This window comes from Triturus cristatus, chromosome 3_2 (assembly GCF_964204655.1).
Source record: "Triturus cristatus chromosome 3_2, aTriCri1.1, whole genome shotgun sequence".
In the NCBI taxonomy this organism is placed as follows: Eukaryota; Metazoa; Chordata; class Amphibia; order Caudata; family Salamandridae; genus Triturus; species Triturus cristatus.
Window position 1 is genome coordinate 641,982,109 of NC_140584.1, and position 13,060 is coordinate 641,995,168.

The window sequence follows — 13,060 nt, forward strand, 5'->3', positions numbered from 1 at the left end:
AGCGAGTTCATGAAAGGTAGACTAGATTTTTTAAATCACCTTTCACAGCCGATGTTGAAATTGGCCTCAATTGTTGAGGGTGGGTGGGGGGGAGGAGTCCCCTCTAAGGTGGGTGCAGTGTGTGGGGGGCGCACTAACAGTACTCGACCTTCTGGCGCCAATCAGTGCATCTCTAGACGGGTTGTACGCCATTGGGCCCACTCCGTACTGTAGCAAGGGCAAGAGGTCTCCCTCATTTGCATGTGTCCAGACCCCAAGGAGATATAGAAACAATCCTTAGAATCTCGCTGACACAAATTAGGGGTGATCTACGTTACCAAAGGAGCCCCACAAGCATTGCTTAAATTGAGCCAGTGGTTTCCGGTGCTGGCACCTGCACTTAATTGACAATACCGGCACTTGTTACAGTCCACCCTATGGTAGAGCTGTTTGACTAATTTGGAAATAAGTACAACCGTTGCTCGGTATTTTCATATACATTAAAAATTAGTAATACCTGTCACCCAAGTAATTCTCATAGCTTCGGGTGGTATGAAATAGTCTGATTTTTCACACTTGCCGAGTGTAATGGTTAGTAGTTGTATAGTTCATAGCATTGGCAGCGCTGGCAGGGGCTGTGGCTGGAGCACACTGCAGTGGCCTCCTAAAAAGGGCCCTGGCACTTTTTTTTTTCAAATTAAGTACTGCTCACAAGCATCTGCAACCCTTTCTGTACACAAAATTGCCTCATATGTGTAAAGAAGTAGGTGCAAGTTCCCACTGCGCATTCCGTGTAATACTCTGTGCATATGTCTGCGATTCCTTTTACCTAATCGGAACAACTGACTTATAAATACTGACGTGGAAGAAGATACTAGGGTACATTTTATGCAGACGGGAGGAGACCAGATGGATGAGTGAGGGAGCGGCCAGTGGTAAGATTTTAGAAATGTTTTACATATGTGTCGTCTATTAACCAACTTTCAGTAAGAAGTCTTGTTAGTTTAAGTAAATGCAGATGGATTGTTCCAAATAATATTGATGTAATGTGATTTGATCAACACCATTGGTCAGAATGTTTTACGTGGAACTGATTTCCCCAGGCATTCCTGCACCCCCTACCAGTGGAAATAGAACTCTGTTGAGAGCACACCCTTCAAGGGGAATCTTGGGAGGTTCTCATCAAAATGTACCGACCTGGATTAGGTCTGCAGCCCCCGGAGTCTGTTTCCAAGGACAAGGATCTTCATTTCCCAATTAGAAGCGCTCTAGAAGTGAGAGTAAGAAGATGCGAAATGCTCCCTAGTTTTTATGAATGTCGGGACCTGTACCGATGAAGAAGCTATTTAAGAAGGTTGCTATTTCACTTTCACATTTGCTTAAAGTGTTAAATGACCGACACAAGTTGCAGTACAAATATTCTCCCAATCCAAAGTGTGCCCTATAATGTGTATTCATGGCCCAAACCTTAAGCTGTGCAAATATATTTTCTGGCTGAGCCACTCAGACCCCTCTAACTGTGGCCCAGAGGGGCGGGATCCATTCTGCATTGCATGAAAACTTATCCTCAGTGAATATCCTAAACCCCGGCCTAGATGTGGTTCTTTCGGATCTTCTTGGAATAGGACCTCTCTTCCATTAGACCACCTCTAAGGCCAGAGCTGCTGCTCCAGCTTCATGGACAGCGCTTCTCCATATAGTTGATTACATACTGGGAAGTCCTGAGCGTAAGAGGTGCACTAATGCATAGGGAAAATGGAAGCTGTGCTAAGAAGCTGTACAGGCAGAAAGGTTTGTGCGGGTTGGCTTCTTGAATATGTGTTCTAAAAACTGCTTTTTTTGTCTTCTGGCTTGTCAGAGGTTTTGTTGGGCATTGATGGGACAATAATTTATTGCGGGACCTACATGTCAGTACCGGGCTCCGTCTTGTGGCTTAAGCCTTCTTTGCTGCTATGGATAAACCGGACAGGATTACATGACATTCTGCAAATAGATTTGGCAGCACACAGCTGGAGCCCAGACAAAGCACTGGACCTGTAGTCTAATGCCTACTCTACCTTCTGAGGGCCCTGAGTTTTGTTTAAAGGTACAAAGACAAAGGCCCCTTAAAAAACAAAACAAATTATTTTCCTTGATCCATATTTTTATGGTTGGAATGTGTGATTATGAATGCTGGTGCACAGTACATTTATTTCCACATAGTTCCTTTCTAAAGTACACTAACAAAATACTGTTGGCCATGTATTCACTTTTTGCAATTCTGTTTAAGCAGTATTTTTTAAGGATACATGTAATTTCCAAGTCTCTAATTCCTGTGTTAAACATTTTCTTTGAACTATCCAAAGCTCACTCAAAATGATTAATATGACGTTTCCTTTCAGAGCTGAAATATATAACAAAACACCACTTCCCCTCTTATAAGTTGCACAGTACTGGTGGCATGCATACCTCACTCCTGTAAACCTGCTCTGGGCTGGTGGCAAATGGGGGTCAGGGAATGGAGGTTTTTGGAGTAAGGCTGTGGAGACAGGGAGGGTTATCGGGGCAGAGGAGACCGGGGTGAAACATGAGGGGGCATTCTGTGCCGCGCTTGCAGTTTGAGACTCGTACAATTTAACTGGCCAGATATTCTGAGTGCCAGTGCGGGAACACCAGGTCGGCTATAATTGGGGGAGCACCCTGGGATCCCCCTCACTCAAATTATAATCCGGGTCTACATGGTTAAAAAATGCTCCGCTTTCTAAATAACAGTCACACTCTTTCAAAGGGGAACATCACTAGATTGATTCTTGCATCATGCTTTGAACATTCAAGGTCGTACGCCAAAATTGTGCTTTGTATTTTTAGTTAAATAAGAAATTGCATTTCCATTTACCAGGACCGAAACTGTAAAAATTTGATCTGTGCAACTTTTTTACTGATTTTTGTTTTCTCCTTACCCTAAAAAGTTTATTGGTCTTGAGGAAAAGGATGAATAGAATGAATATAGTCCATGTCATTATAGCAAGAAAACTCTTTCCAAAGTCTGATGCAGAATTTTTTTTTTCCCCCCAGAAATTCTGAATGGCGGTGTATATGTTGGCCAGAACAAGTTCCTCTGCTACGCCGACACAATTCATTGGCAAGACATCGTCCGCAACCCTTGGGCGTCCAACTTCACACTGGTTCCCATCAACGGCAGTGCTGGATGTAAGTAGTTTGGTTTACCATTGGGGTCCGTTAGAAGAATGTACCTCACAAGAGGCCTTAATGTCTTCTTAGTCTATTGTAGTCTTTGAGCATAGATGGAAATCCTACATGCGGCTTATCAGGAGTCCATCACTGGAGCGGTCCTCCAGCTCTTCCTGGTAGAACCACCGGTGTTCGTCACTGGTTCGTCTTGTCTACCATGCAGACTCCTAAATAGAAGGCTTTTAATTGTTTGGTTCTGGAACACCCCTCACACTGGTTCCATGTGCTCTCCTGAATCTTGTGGGGGTTTACCCAGTTTTCATTATGAGGCATCAATTGTGGTGTTTCTGCTTGCATGAATGAGTGCAGGTTCGTATGGTATTGTCTTATGTATTTTTATGTGACCAGCTTAACCCTGGTTGAATTACTTTTGTACAGAATCGGGTGACTTGTTGTCATGCACTATAATTTCTGATATATATAAAGGCCTTTCGATAATCAGACGGCACGTGTTTCATATTGAGCCTAACAACGAACTCTCTGTATGTTCTCCAAGATTTCATTTAAGTAATGCTTTGTTTCGTGCATCGTAGTTGTATTTTCCTCAATGTTGTGTTTTTCCATCAATGAGTCAGTTTTTTGGAGTGAGCATCATGTGCACTTTGCCACTTTTTCATGCTGTGCTGGCTAAAGAAAAAACATTGAGTTGAATGTGAAGCCAGGCCGGACATAAGGATTAGTGTTTGTTAAGAGTTAAAGCTATAATAGCATTTAGGAAAATGTACAGTGCTACTACCCATGAAATAAAACATTTCCTAAATTCAGCTCACGTTGTGCAAAGCTAATTAAACTGATGTTCATTAATGACAGAACACAAGAGAAAGCAAACCAAATAAAATATAATACCACAAGAATCTGAACTCATTATTACAATCAGAGGGACTTACTGTTTAAAGTCCACCTGTTTGCATCTGGCCATGGAATATTGTCAGTGTCTACCTGTTAGAACTGGGGGTCTCTAGATGGCTGAGGTAGGTACCTTAGTCCAAATAGGGACCCTTGCTTCTAGTCAGGGAAAGGAGGGACACACTCTTAGATAATCCCTGCTCACTTTCCGGTAGCTTGGCACGAGCAGCCAGGCTTATCTCCAAGGCAATGTGTAAAGTATTTGCAACCACACTCCCAGTAACACAGTGATAACATCACAAATGGACACCCCACTGATTTTATAAAGAATAGCGGTATCTTTGTCAAAAGAAATACGATGAGACCAAACGATAGAAATCCAACATATGCGTATTCGTAATAGTTCACTTTGCCGGTTATTAGGCCAACAATCACTTGTAGGTTCTTGCGGTATTAATGAGCAGTTAACGATGATCTAATGCAGTCCTCATACAATGCTATACAGTTCGTAATGTAGAAATAAGACAGTCCTTAATGCAAGTACTAATGCAGTTCGTAACGCAAGAATAATGCAGTTTGTGATGCAAGAATAATGCGGTTTGTAATGCAAGATTGTAATGCAAGAATAATGCAGTTCTTAATGCAAGAATAATGCAGTTCTTAATGCAAGAATAATACAGTTCGAAATGCAAGGAATGATGCAGTTGGTAATGAAAGAATAATGCAGTTCATAATGCAAGGAATAATGTTATAAGCCAATCTGCATGGTCAGCTCGGGCACCACTAGGCCCCAACAACAGAGACAACTGTCGTAAACTTAAAAGGGGCAGCCCCGGTACTGCTGGGCAGGTACGGCCACTCAGGGACTCAGCGCATCTAACGCGGTGCAGCAGGAGAGAGATCGCTGAGACACGGTTGGAAACTTTGATGTTCCTGTGTTTCCACAACAGGGGACCAGCTCTCCTCGGGCCCTTGGAGACAAGTTACTTCAGGACACAGCACACAGCAAAGTAGTTTCAAGCAGGGGGACACAGCACACAGCAAAGTCCCTTGTCCTCTCCTTAGTCAAATCAGCAAACTGCAGGCCAGCCCCAGAACACACAGCAAGGGCAGTCCTTCTATTCAGTCTCTTCTGCTGTTCTTCTTTGGAAGAGGTTCCTCTTGATCACGGAGTAGTTTCAAGCCTTTTCAGTCTTGAGTTCAGTCTTGAGTTCAGGGGGTTCAGCTCTCACATTTATACCCCTAAGTGCCTTTGAAGTCTTTGTGTTCAGGTGGCTCTGAGCCGGTCCAAACCAGTTCTGGGTGTCTTCCTGCCAGTGCACACCCTATTCCTTTGATAGTGAGGGTCTGGGCCTCAGACACTCCACAGGAGGTGGAGCCATCCTTTTGTGGAAGCACAGCCCTATTCACATCCGGGGGGGCTATTCCTCCCACCACACCAAATGCAGGCCAGCCTGTTGCTGTCTCACCTACTCCTCCCTGGTGTCAAGACACCTCCCCAGACACTGTCACATCCAAACCCAGACAGTCAATCCACAACCAGGCAGAGGCACGCAGGATGGTTAGGACAAGATGCCAGCCACTTCTAAAAACCTGGTTTCTAAACACACAATTTAAGAAACATCTTCACAAAAAGACGTGTTATTAAATTATGAGTTTAGGCACACTAAACTCCATCTCTTCATCTTACGCCGATGGGAAGATATGCTGGAAACATGTGACACAGCATTCCCCATTCTGTCCTATGGGCAAGATGGCCTTGCAACAGTGAAAAACTAAATTGGCAGTATTTCACTGTCAGGACATGGTACACACCTCAGTACATGTCCTACCTTTCACATACACTGCACCCTGCCCAGGGGGTACCTTGGGCCTACTATAGGGGTGTCTGATGTGCATAAAAAAGGGAAGGGTAAGGCCTAGCAAGCACTTGTCAGGACAACAAGGCAGTTAACAAACTGCGCACAGGCACTGCAGTGGCAGGCCTGAGATCTCTTTTTAGGGCTACTTATGTGGGTGGCACAATTAGTGCTGCAGGCCCACTAGTAGCATTTGCATTACCAGCCCTGACACACATAGTGCACTTTTCTAGGGACTTTACTAGTAAGACAAACATACCAATTATGCACAACCAATCACCATACCACTTTATACATGGAGCACTTGCACTTTGACACCGATCAGCAGTGGCAAAGTGCCCAAAGCATCTAAGCCAGCAACACCATGTCAGAAAAAGGTCTAGGAGGAAGGCAAAAAGTTTAAGGAACTTTAGCCAAAAAGGGCCAAGTCTAACACTACCCATCGTACATTCTTCCTGGCATAGGAGCCCTAGGTTATCCTGAAGACACAGAGACCTGTAAACCTACATGAGGTCCTAAAACGTCAGTTTCTATCAAGAAACCCCTTTTATGTCCTTGTGACTGGCTATGTACCCAAACTACTAATCCTTCAAACTCAATTTGTACGACCTAACTTCACTTCCAATCCTGGATCTCTCTAAAACCCACTTAGAGATGAATGATTCCTCCCACCCTAAACCCCACTTCTGATCATGAGGTTGCTTTTGCTTTCTCAACCCCGGTACCTTTTGTCAGATACGCCTTACAGTCATTAAACTCTGCAGTCTATGCTCAGCTGTGCCTTCTCATTCAGACCCCATTTTGTTTTGGCAAAGTCTTCTATCCTCAAACTCCAGCTCCTATTTCCACACCATTTCCCATCTTTGAACCTTACCCCCTTCTTAAACCAACCTCCCCCGTCAAATCAACTTCATCCTTTCCCCACCCAACCCAATCCCCAAATTGTGCTTTATTCCCATTAGACAATAACTTTGGTTGCTGTACCTATTTTGGATATGTGTGCAACTGCTGTATCAGAAGTCAAAATATGTAGGTTTTTGGTTCAGCCTTTTATTTTTATTTTCAATTGCACTAAATTAATACCGCTTCTGTTGGGAAAGCATACTTTTGTTTCAGGGGCACAGCTACACCCCAGGATACTGTGGATGGAAAGTGATACACACCACATACATGTAGGAAATAGTATTGCTATTTTTGTTGATACCCTGAATCTTTCTGAAAACCATCCCGCGTATATTGAGAGTACCAACACTGGGCCTTAATAAAGACATTTCCTCTATCATTTAATCTCTTGCCTGAGATAACCGCTCCTGTCTTTGTAAACACCCAAGGCAAATGTCCTTCTAGACAGTTTTGAATTTCCCATTTGCTAAGAGAACAGACATTATCAGCAGTGAATACCCTTATCCATCTACCTGGCTCATTATATCAGCACAGCTGCAGCATATTCATGACCATGACCAGAGATGACCTTACAAGACTTCAGTGCAATTTGCAGGTTTGAGTCGCATACTCCAGTTAAATAATGCCCCCAACTGCAGAGAAGCAGGTCAAATCTATCGCCCCTCCCCCACCCCCCACCTCCCGGGTTCAATATTACACTTGCTTTGGAATTAAATGAACACTTGTCTGTTTTAAAAAATCCTAAATAGACCACTGTCTATGTGCTGTGTTCACACAATTTGATTAACGATTGTGCATTATAATGCAGTGTGTCTCAGGTTGGAGTGTATTTTTACAAAGGATTTTTTTGAACCATTGCAAAGTTCTGTAGAAAACTTATCAACTTTAAAGGCTTTTTGCTTTCCCACAATTGGATGATAATTAGTGCAGCATGTACAGTGGCACCAGGGTCTATGGGGTGAGACCCTGGAAATTACAGCTGCCTTTTATTACTCAATCGGGGATGAGGGAATTTTCTTTGCTTGCATTACAGCCCATAGAAGTTTTGTTAGACTATTCAAAAACAGGATTAATTTCACCCCGACATCAACAACGATTCCCCACCCCTTGCCTCACAATCCAAGGAGTGAAGATGCAGCACTAGGGTGGCCACCTCTCCATTATCACTTTGCAGAACACTTTGAGCTTGCTGGAACATACTATATTCATGGAGACACTTAGTGCTTTTGTCAGAAGCGGTTAGTTGGAGGGTGGGAGGACTAAGCCATCTAGCATATTTTGGGGGTTACATTCTAAATCCCCTTCCTCTAAATTAGGCCACCCTTAAGATTTACCTCAGCCATAGATAGAGCTTTTTGACTGATTACTATTCATGCTGCATTTGAGTTCCAACCCCTGATGCATCTCCTTGGGTAAGCCTTGTCTGCTTGTGACAGACATGTTTAGAAAATGAACGCCTCTGGTATCCAGATGGAATGAAATAGTCTTAAACTTTGAAATACCAATGGAAAATATCAATATCCACCAAGGATACTACCCAGCAACTACCAAATGCCAACGGGAACCAAAGAAAAGCAGTGAGTGCTTTGAAAACTCTTGAGGGGATCCCTAAGAAGGTGGGTAAGTTACTGGGGTGGGGAGACGACAGAACTAGATGTTGTCCAGAAGGTGCGTTTTAGCCATGGAACTAGAAAACTTGGCATATAATACAAGCTTTAACAATTTTCCGTAATATGCGAGCAGGAAACCCACAACATAATTACTTTTCTCTGGGAAGGGTAGTGATGTGTCCTTGTCACTTGAATCACTACCACCCCAGTAGTGGTCTAGTGGACTTGTTGGAAACTGAGGAACCAGGAGAAATAGTTTTTAATCCTTAAATTTAAATTTGGCCAAAGTGTGCACTCATGGGCAATCACTTTTCAAATGTATTCCTCTGCTTCATTTTGGAAAATTGGTAGTATTTACAATCAATGTAGAAGCCACTTGTGAGTGTGTGGTTAAAAATGGAATGGTTATTAATAAGGAAATCAATTACTCTCAAGGCATATTCACCAGAGTGCAATATGGTGCTAAGCATTTAGCCTTTGGGCAGTGGTGGCTGCTGAAAAAACTAAAGTGGAGGAGTTAGGGGAATACTATTTTTTTTTTTAATGTACCTGTCTTGACGCTGATGCTGCCAGCCGCCTCTGTGCTTCTCTCCTCCCGTCAGTCACTGGGGGACAAAGCACAGGCTCCCTGTCCAATCCAGACGCTGCTTTAATGTTATAACGAGCATGAGAGCAGAGTGGAGATTGGCCTGAGTGGGCAGGTCTGACACTGGCTCAGGCACAGGAATCCTGTGGCTTGTCTCTAACCTGGCTGTTAACGCAGCTGGGTTGGAGAAACCTAAGTATGCATGTCTGTTTGGCTGGCCTAAGTTGGCCGGCCAAACCGACATGTCACTTTACAGTGCCCATCACTTCTCTCTGCCATGGCCCGTACCGCCCTGCCCAAGACTTCCTAGCACAGTCAGTAAGTGGAAAATAAAATGATAATATTGTTTTATTATCATTTTATTTTTTACTGACTGGCTCTGACCAGTGGGGCGATGCTCCTCCGCCATTACGGAGAAGCCGCCCCTGCATTTGGGACTGTGATTCAGTCTTGGATCTATTACTTTAACAGAGTGTTTAGCTTTAATTCTGGGCAAATCGTACTCTCTCTGTGACTCGTTCCTCTCATCTGACGATTTGTGAGTACTTAGAAACAGGCATAATGAAATAAATAAACGCACAAGGGCTTAGTTCCAGGACACGTAGCCTGATTTTCATTCACATATTCAGGGCTGTTTATCTGCAGGTGTCTCTACCTAAATGTGCATTGGGCAGGATCCCTCCTGTGCTTCAGCTCCTCCCTCCCAGCACACACAGGCCTCTCTTTTGCAGCTCATAAAGGGCAGAAAGGATGAAAGTTGACTGTATTATGAGAAGGATGAAAGTGTCGGGAAACCAAAATGTGGGGCATTTGGGATACCGCAGTGCCTCTGTGCAGTCAGCTTGACAGGAGACACAAGTGCAGGACTAACCTGCAAAATGTGGGGCAGTTTGCCACCCTCTGCTGCCCCTCTTCCCTAATTATATAAGCTACCTCAAATGCCACCTCCAACTGGGAATCTTTCTCTACCCTTTTTAGGTCTCGCCTACCAGACAGTCTTTAGCTGTCTATAGGTGAAAGAATCTTGTGGACCATAATAACAAGCATTGGCATAGCCAATAGGTCTCGCCTTTGGGACCTTATAAGTGCTTAGCCATGCAACAGCTGATGTTGTTGCACCAAGGATATTGTGCTGCAAATCTAGGCCGCCAAGCTTAGTTGCATGGTCCGTCAGTGATTGGCCATAACCTCCCTCTTGTTCAAGGGGGTATGCCAGACTTAGCGGGACCAATCAGATTCTCATGCTAGATTTCCACCTCTGCACGGACAATACACAACTAAACATTCAGTTTGAGGCGGGAAACAAGTCTAGGGCAGCTCTCAGTGCCTGTTTAAACTAAATGTATCACTGGATTCAAGAAGGCATGCTTTGCTGTCAGTGGAGACACAATAGAGCTATTGTATATAATGGTGGCCAACACTTCTCCACTGACGTTTTCCTGACCGGAAGCCCCGCGATAAACAGCTCTTACATGCAAGTATGTGCATCAAGAATCTATTTCCTCAAAAGCAACTATGGTTGGAGTTTAAGACTATCTGCACGGCCACACGGAAGCCCTCAGCAGCCTAGAAATATTTCCAGCAGTTACCAATGCATATGAATCCGCCTCAGGTCAGGCTAATTCACTTAAATTCCCTTAAGTCTACTCATAAGCACTTCTCTGGCTTTCCAGGGTGTTCTGCTGTTGAATTCTCTGCTTCTTCTATTCAGGTTATTGAAAATCAACTTCGTTTTAGAAGACAGTGAAAACTTGGCTATTCGAGACTGCTCAAGGCTAGATACTCTGTTGTTGGAGGATCTTTGCCGCCATACCCCGTGTGGTAAAGTGCTCTTTTCGCTGCATACGTTCCAGCTTGTAGGTGAGTGATTACATAACAGGGTGCACCTGTGGGCGTATTAGAACAGATCCTTGACGGAGGGGCCTCCACCTCCTAGTGAAAGGCCTGAGAAAGAGCGCTTTGCAGCTCTCAGAGTGTTTACATGACGCAGCATAGGTGTTCCAAGGTAAGACCTTTGTGTATTCTTCACTTTGGTCCACTGTGTGCTTGGAGGAGTGATCCTCTAGAAAGGGGTCAGAATATGTGGAGTTCCTCATTCTAGGGTAGTTGGGGGCACAAAACACTGCTTGGAAGAGGTGAAGCTAATCTGAAGATTGTGTGGTGCAAGTTTATATAGTAATCTAGGTATCCATTGTGAACGTCTTGTAGAATGTGGCGTGTGTGTTTTGGATGCGAAGGGCATCGGCAGAACGTCAGACTATGGCGGAGTGGATGGTGATCCTGTAGTAACTGCACTTGCACAGGTAAAGGACCCTGATAGTCTCTTGGGTATGAACTATCACAATGACAACACGGTTTCCTTTTGTCCATCAGAGGTAACCGCAGAACTGGCAGTACCACTGATTGCACATGGTCTGTACGCACATTTTTCAGAGAGGTGACGTAGAGTGCTGGTAACCAGGACATGCCTTCCAGAGCAGTGTCTTACACATGTACCACCAGTTTGGTGACCAGTCTAAGCTGCACGTTAAGAGTCAATATTTGGTGGAACCACTGAATCAGGCCACTCTAGAATGTATACGATTTTTCAGACGAAGTGGTCAAAGTGTCTGATGCTGGCATGGTAGTCATACAAGGCTATCATTTTGTTCAAAACGTGAACAATTCAACATCAGTGGAATTCTGTGAGCTGGTGTATCTTGTCAGAGCTTATATAGAGGCTGAATTATCGGTTTTCCTACTAGCATTCAAGTATGAAATATTCTGGACCTTGTTTCGGATATTGCCACTCCCTTACTCAAATGCATTTGCACTACCTAATTATTTTCACACATAGATGAGCAGGTACCAATATGCTTTGTCCCTACCGTGCCCTGTTGTACGTTTGGCTATGTTTGTACTTTATACATGCCAGTTCACAATCCACACACTTGCCAGCAAGCTCAAATAACTGACGTATCACAGAGGGCAACAAACAGTCTAACACTGTAACAAACACATTTTAGATTTGCCCGCACCATGCAGTCTCAAAACCACCACAGTACAAGGTACCGTTAAGATATCTAAGTGTGGCTTACCATTAAGCCATGGACATAGTAGGCAAGTCTTCCAGAGCGACATATCTCACACAACTGTACACCATTAATCCGGTTTTGGTCTACCATCCACGAGCAAACCACCCAGAGTATTGCAAGCACTAAGACATACAGCCAATTGACATATTATTGGCTGTATGTTCCCATGAGGAATCCAGACTCCTGAAAATTTAACGAAGATGTTTTGGGGATAGGTCTTCATAAAAGCTGAGGATTTGTGCCAGCATCACAGAATTTAATGTCAGGAGATTTCCTGTTTAGCGAACAGTTCGCTTTAGGCAGGGCAAGGAAAAAGATGCAAAAGGATGCACCTTATAAATATTGTTTAAATTCACGGAGTTACAAATTTAAAAGAAAGTGACAAAAAATTGGGAGATTGAAGGATACAACTGCGGTGACAAAAAGAGGAACCATATAAAGAAAGAACTGTAGACAAGTGTGCCTGATCAACGAAGAAAATGAAAACATGATTAAAAGAAACCAATATTGGTAAAAGCAAAGAGAAACCTAGCGAAAGTAGAAAGATGAAGAGAGTGAGGAAAGGAAGAGTAAGAAGGGAAAGAGATGAGGAACGAGAGAAAGAAAATAAAGAGAAGAAAAAAGAGAAACCTGAAAGATAGATAAAGAAACGAGACAGCAGTGAGACAGAGGAAAGAGAAAGATGTGGATGGACGAGAAAAGATAGTAGGAAAAACACAAAGAGAGACAGAAAACAGTCAAGAGAACTGAGAGGCAGATGAAGGAGGAGAAAAAAAAGAGGAAGGAGAAATGAAAGAAAAAAAAAGGCAGGAGAAAAAGGAGAGAAGACGAAAGAAAGAGGGAAATAAATACATGAAAGGGAGACAAATGAAAAAGACAGGAAATAAAAGAGGAAAGAGAAAAGGAGAAGGGGATGGATATCAAGAGGAGGGAGAACTAGAAAGTACGAAAAGGAAAGAAAGAAAGTGATAA

The 13,060-nt window shown here is 43.5% G+C and overlaps 1 protein-coding gene across 3 annotated transcripts in view; it reads left to right on the top strand.

The window, feature by feature from the left end:
* Positions 1-13,060, top strand: part of ERBB4 (erb-b2 receptor tyrosine kinase 4) — a 2,224,949-nt gene that overhangs the window by 1,462,913 nt on the left and 748,976 nt on the right. For all 3 annotated transcript variants that reach the window (XM_085648582.1, XM_085648584.1, XM_085648585.1), the window contains exon 4: positions 3,034-3,168. In XM_085648582.1, the coding sequence (XP_085504708.1) occupies positions 3,034-3,168 (135 nt within the window). The remainder of the gene's footprint in view (positions 1-3,033; positions 3,169-13,060) is intronic.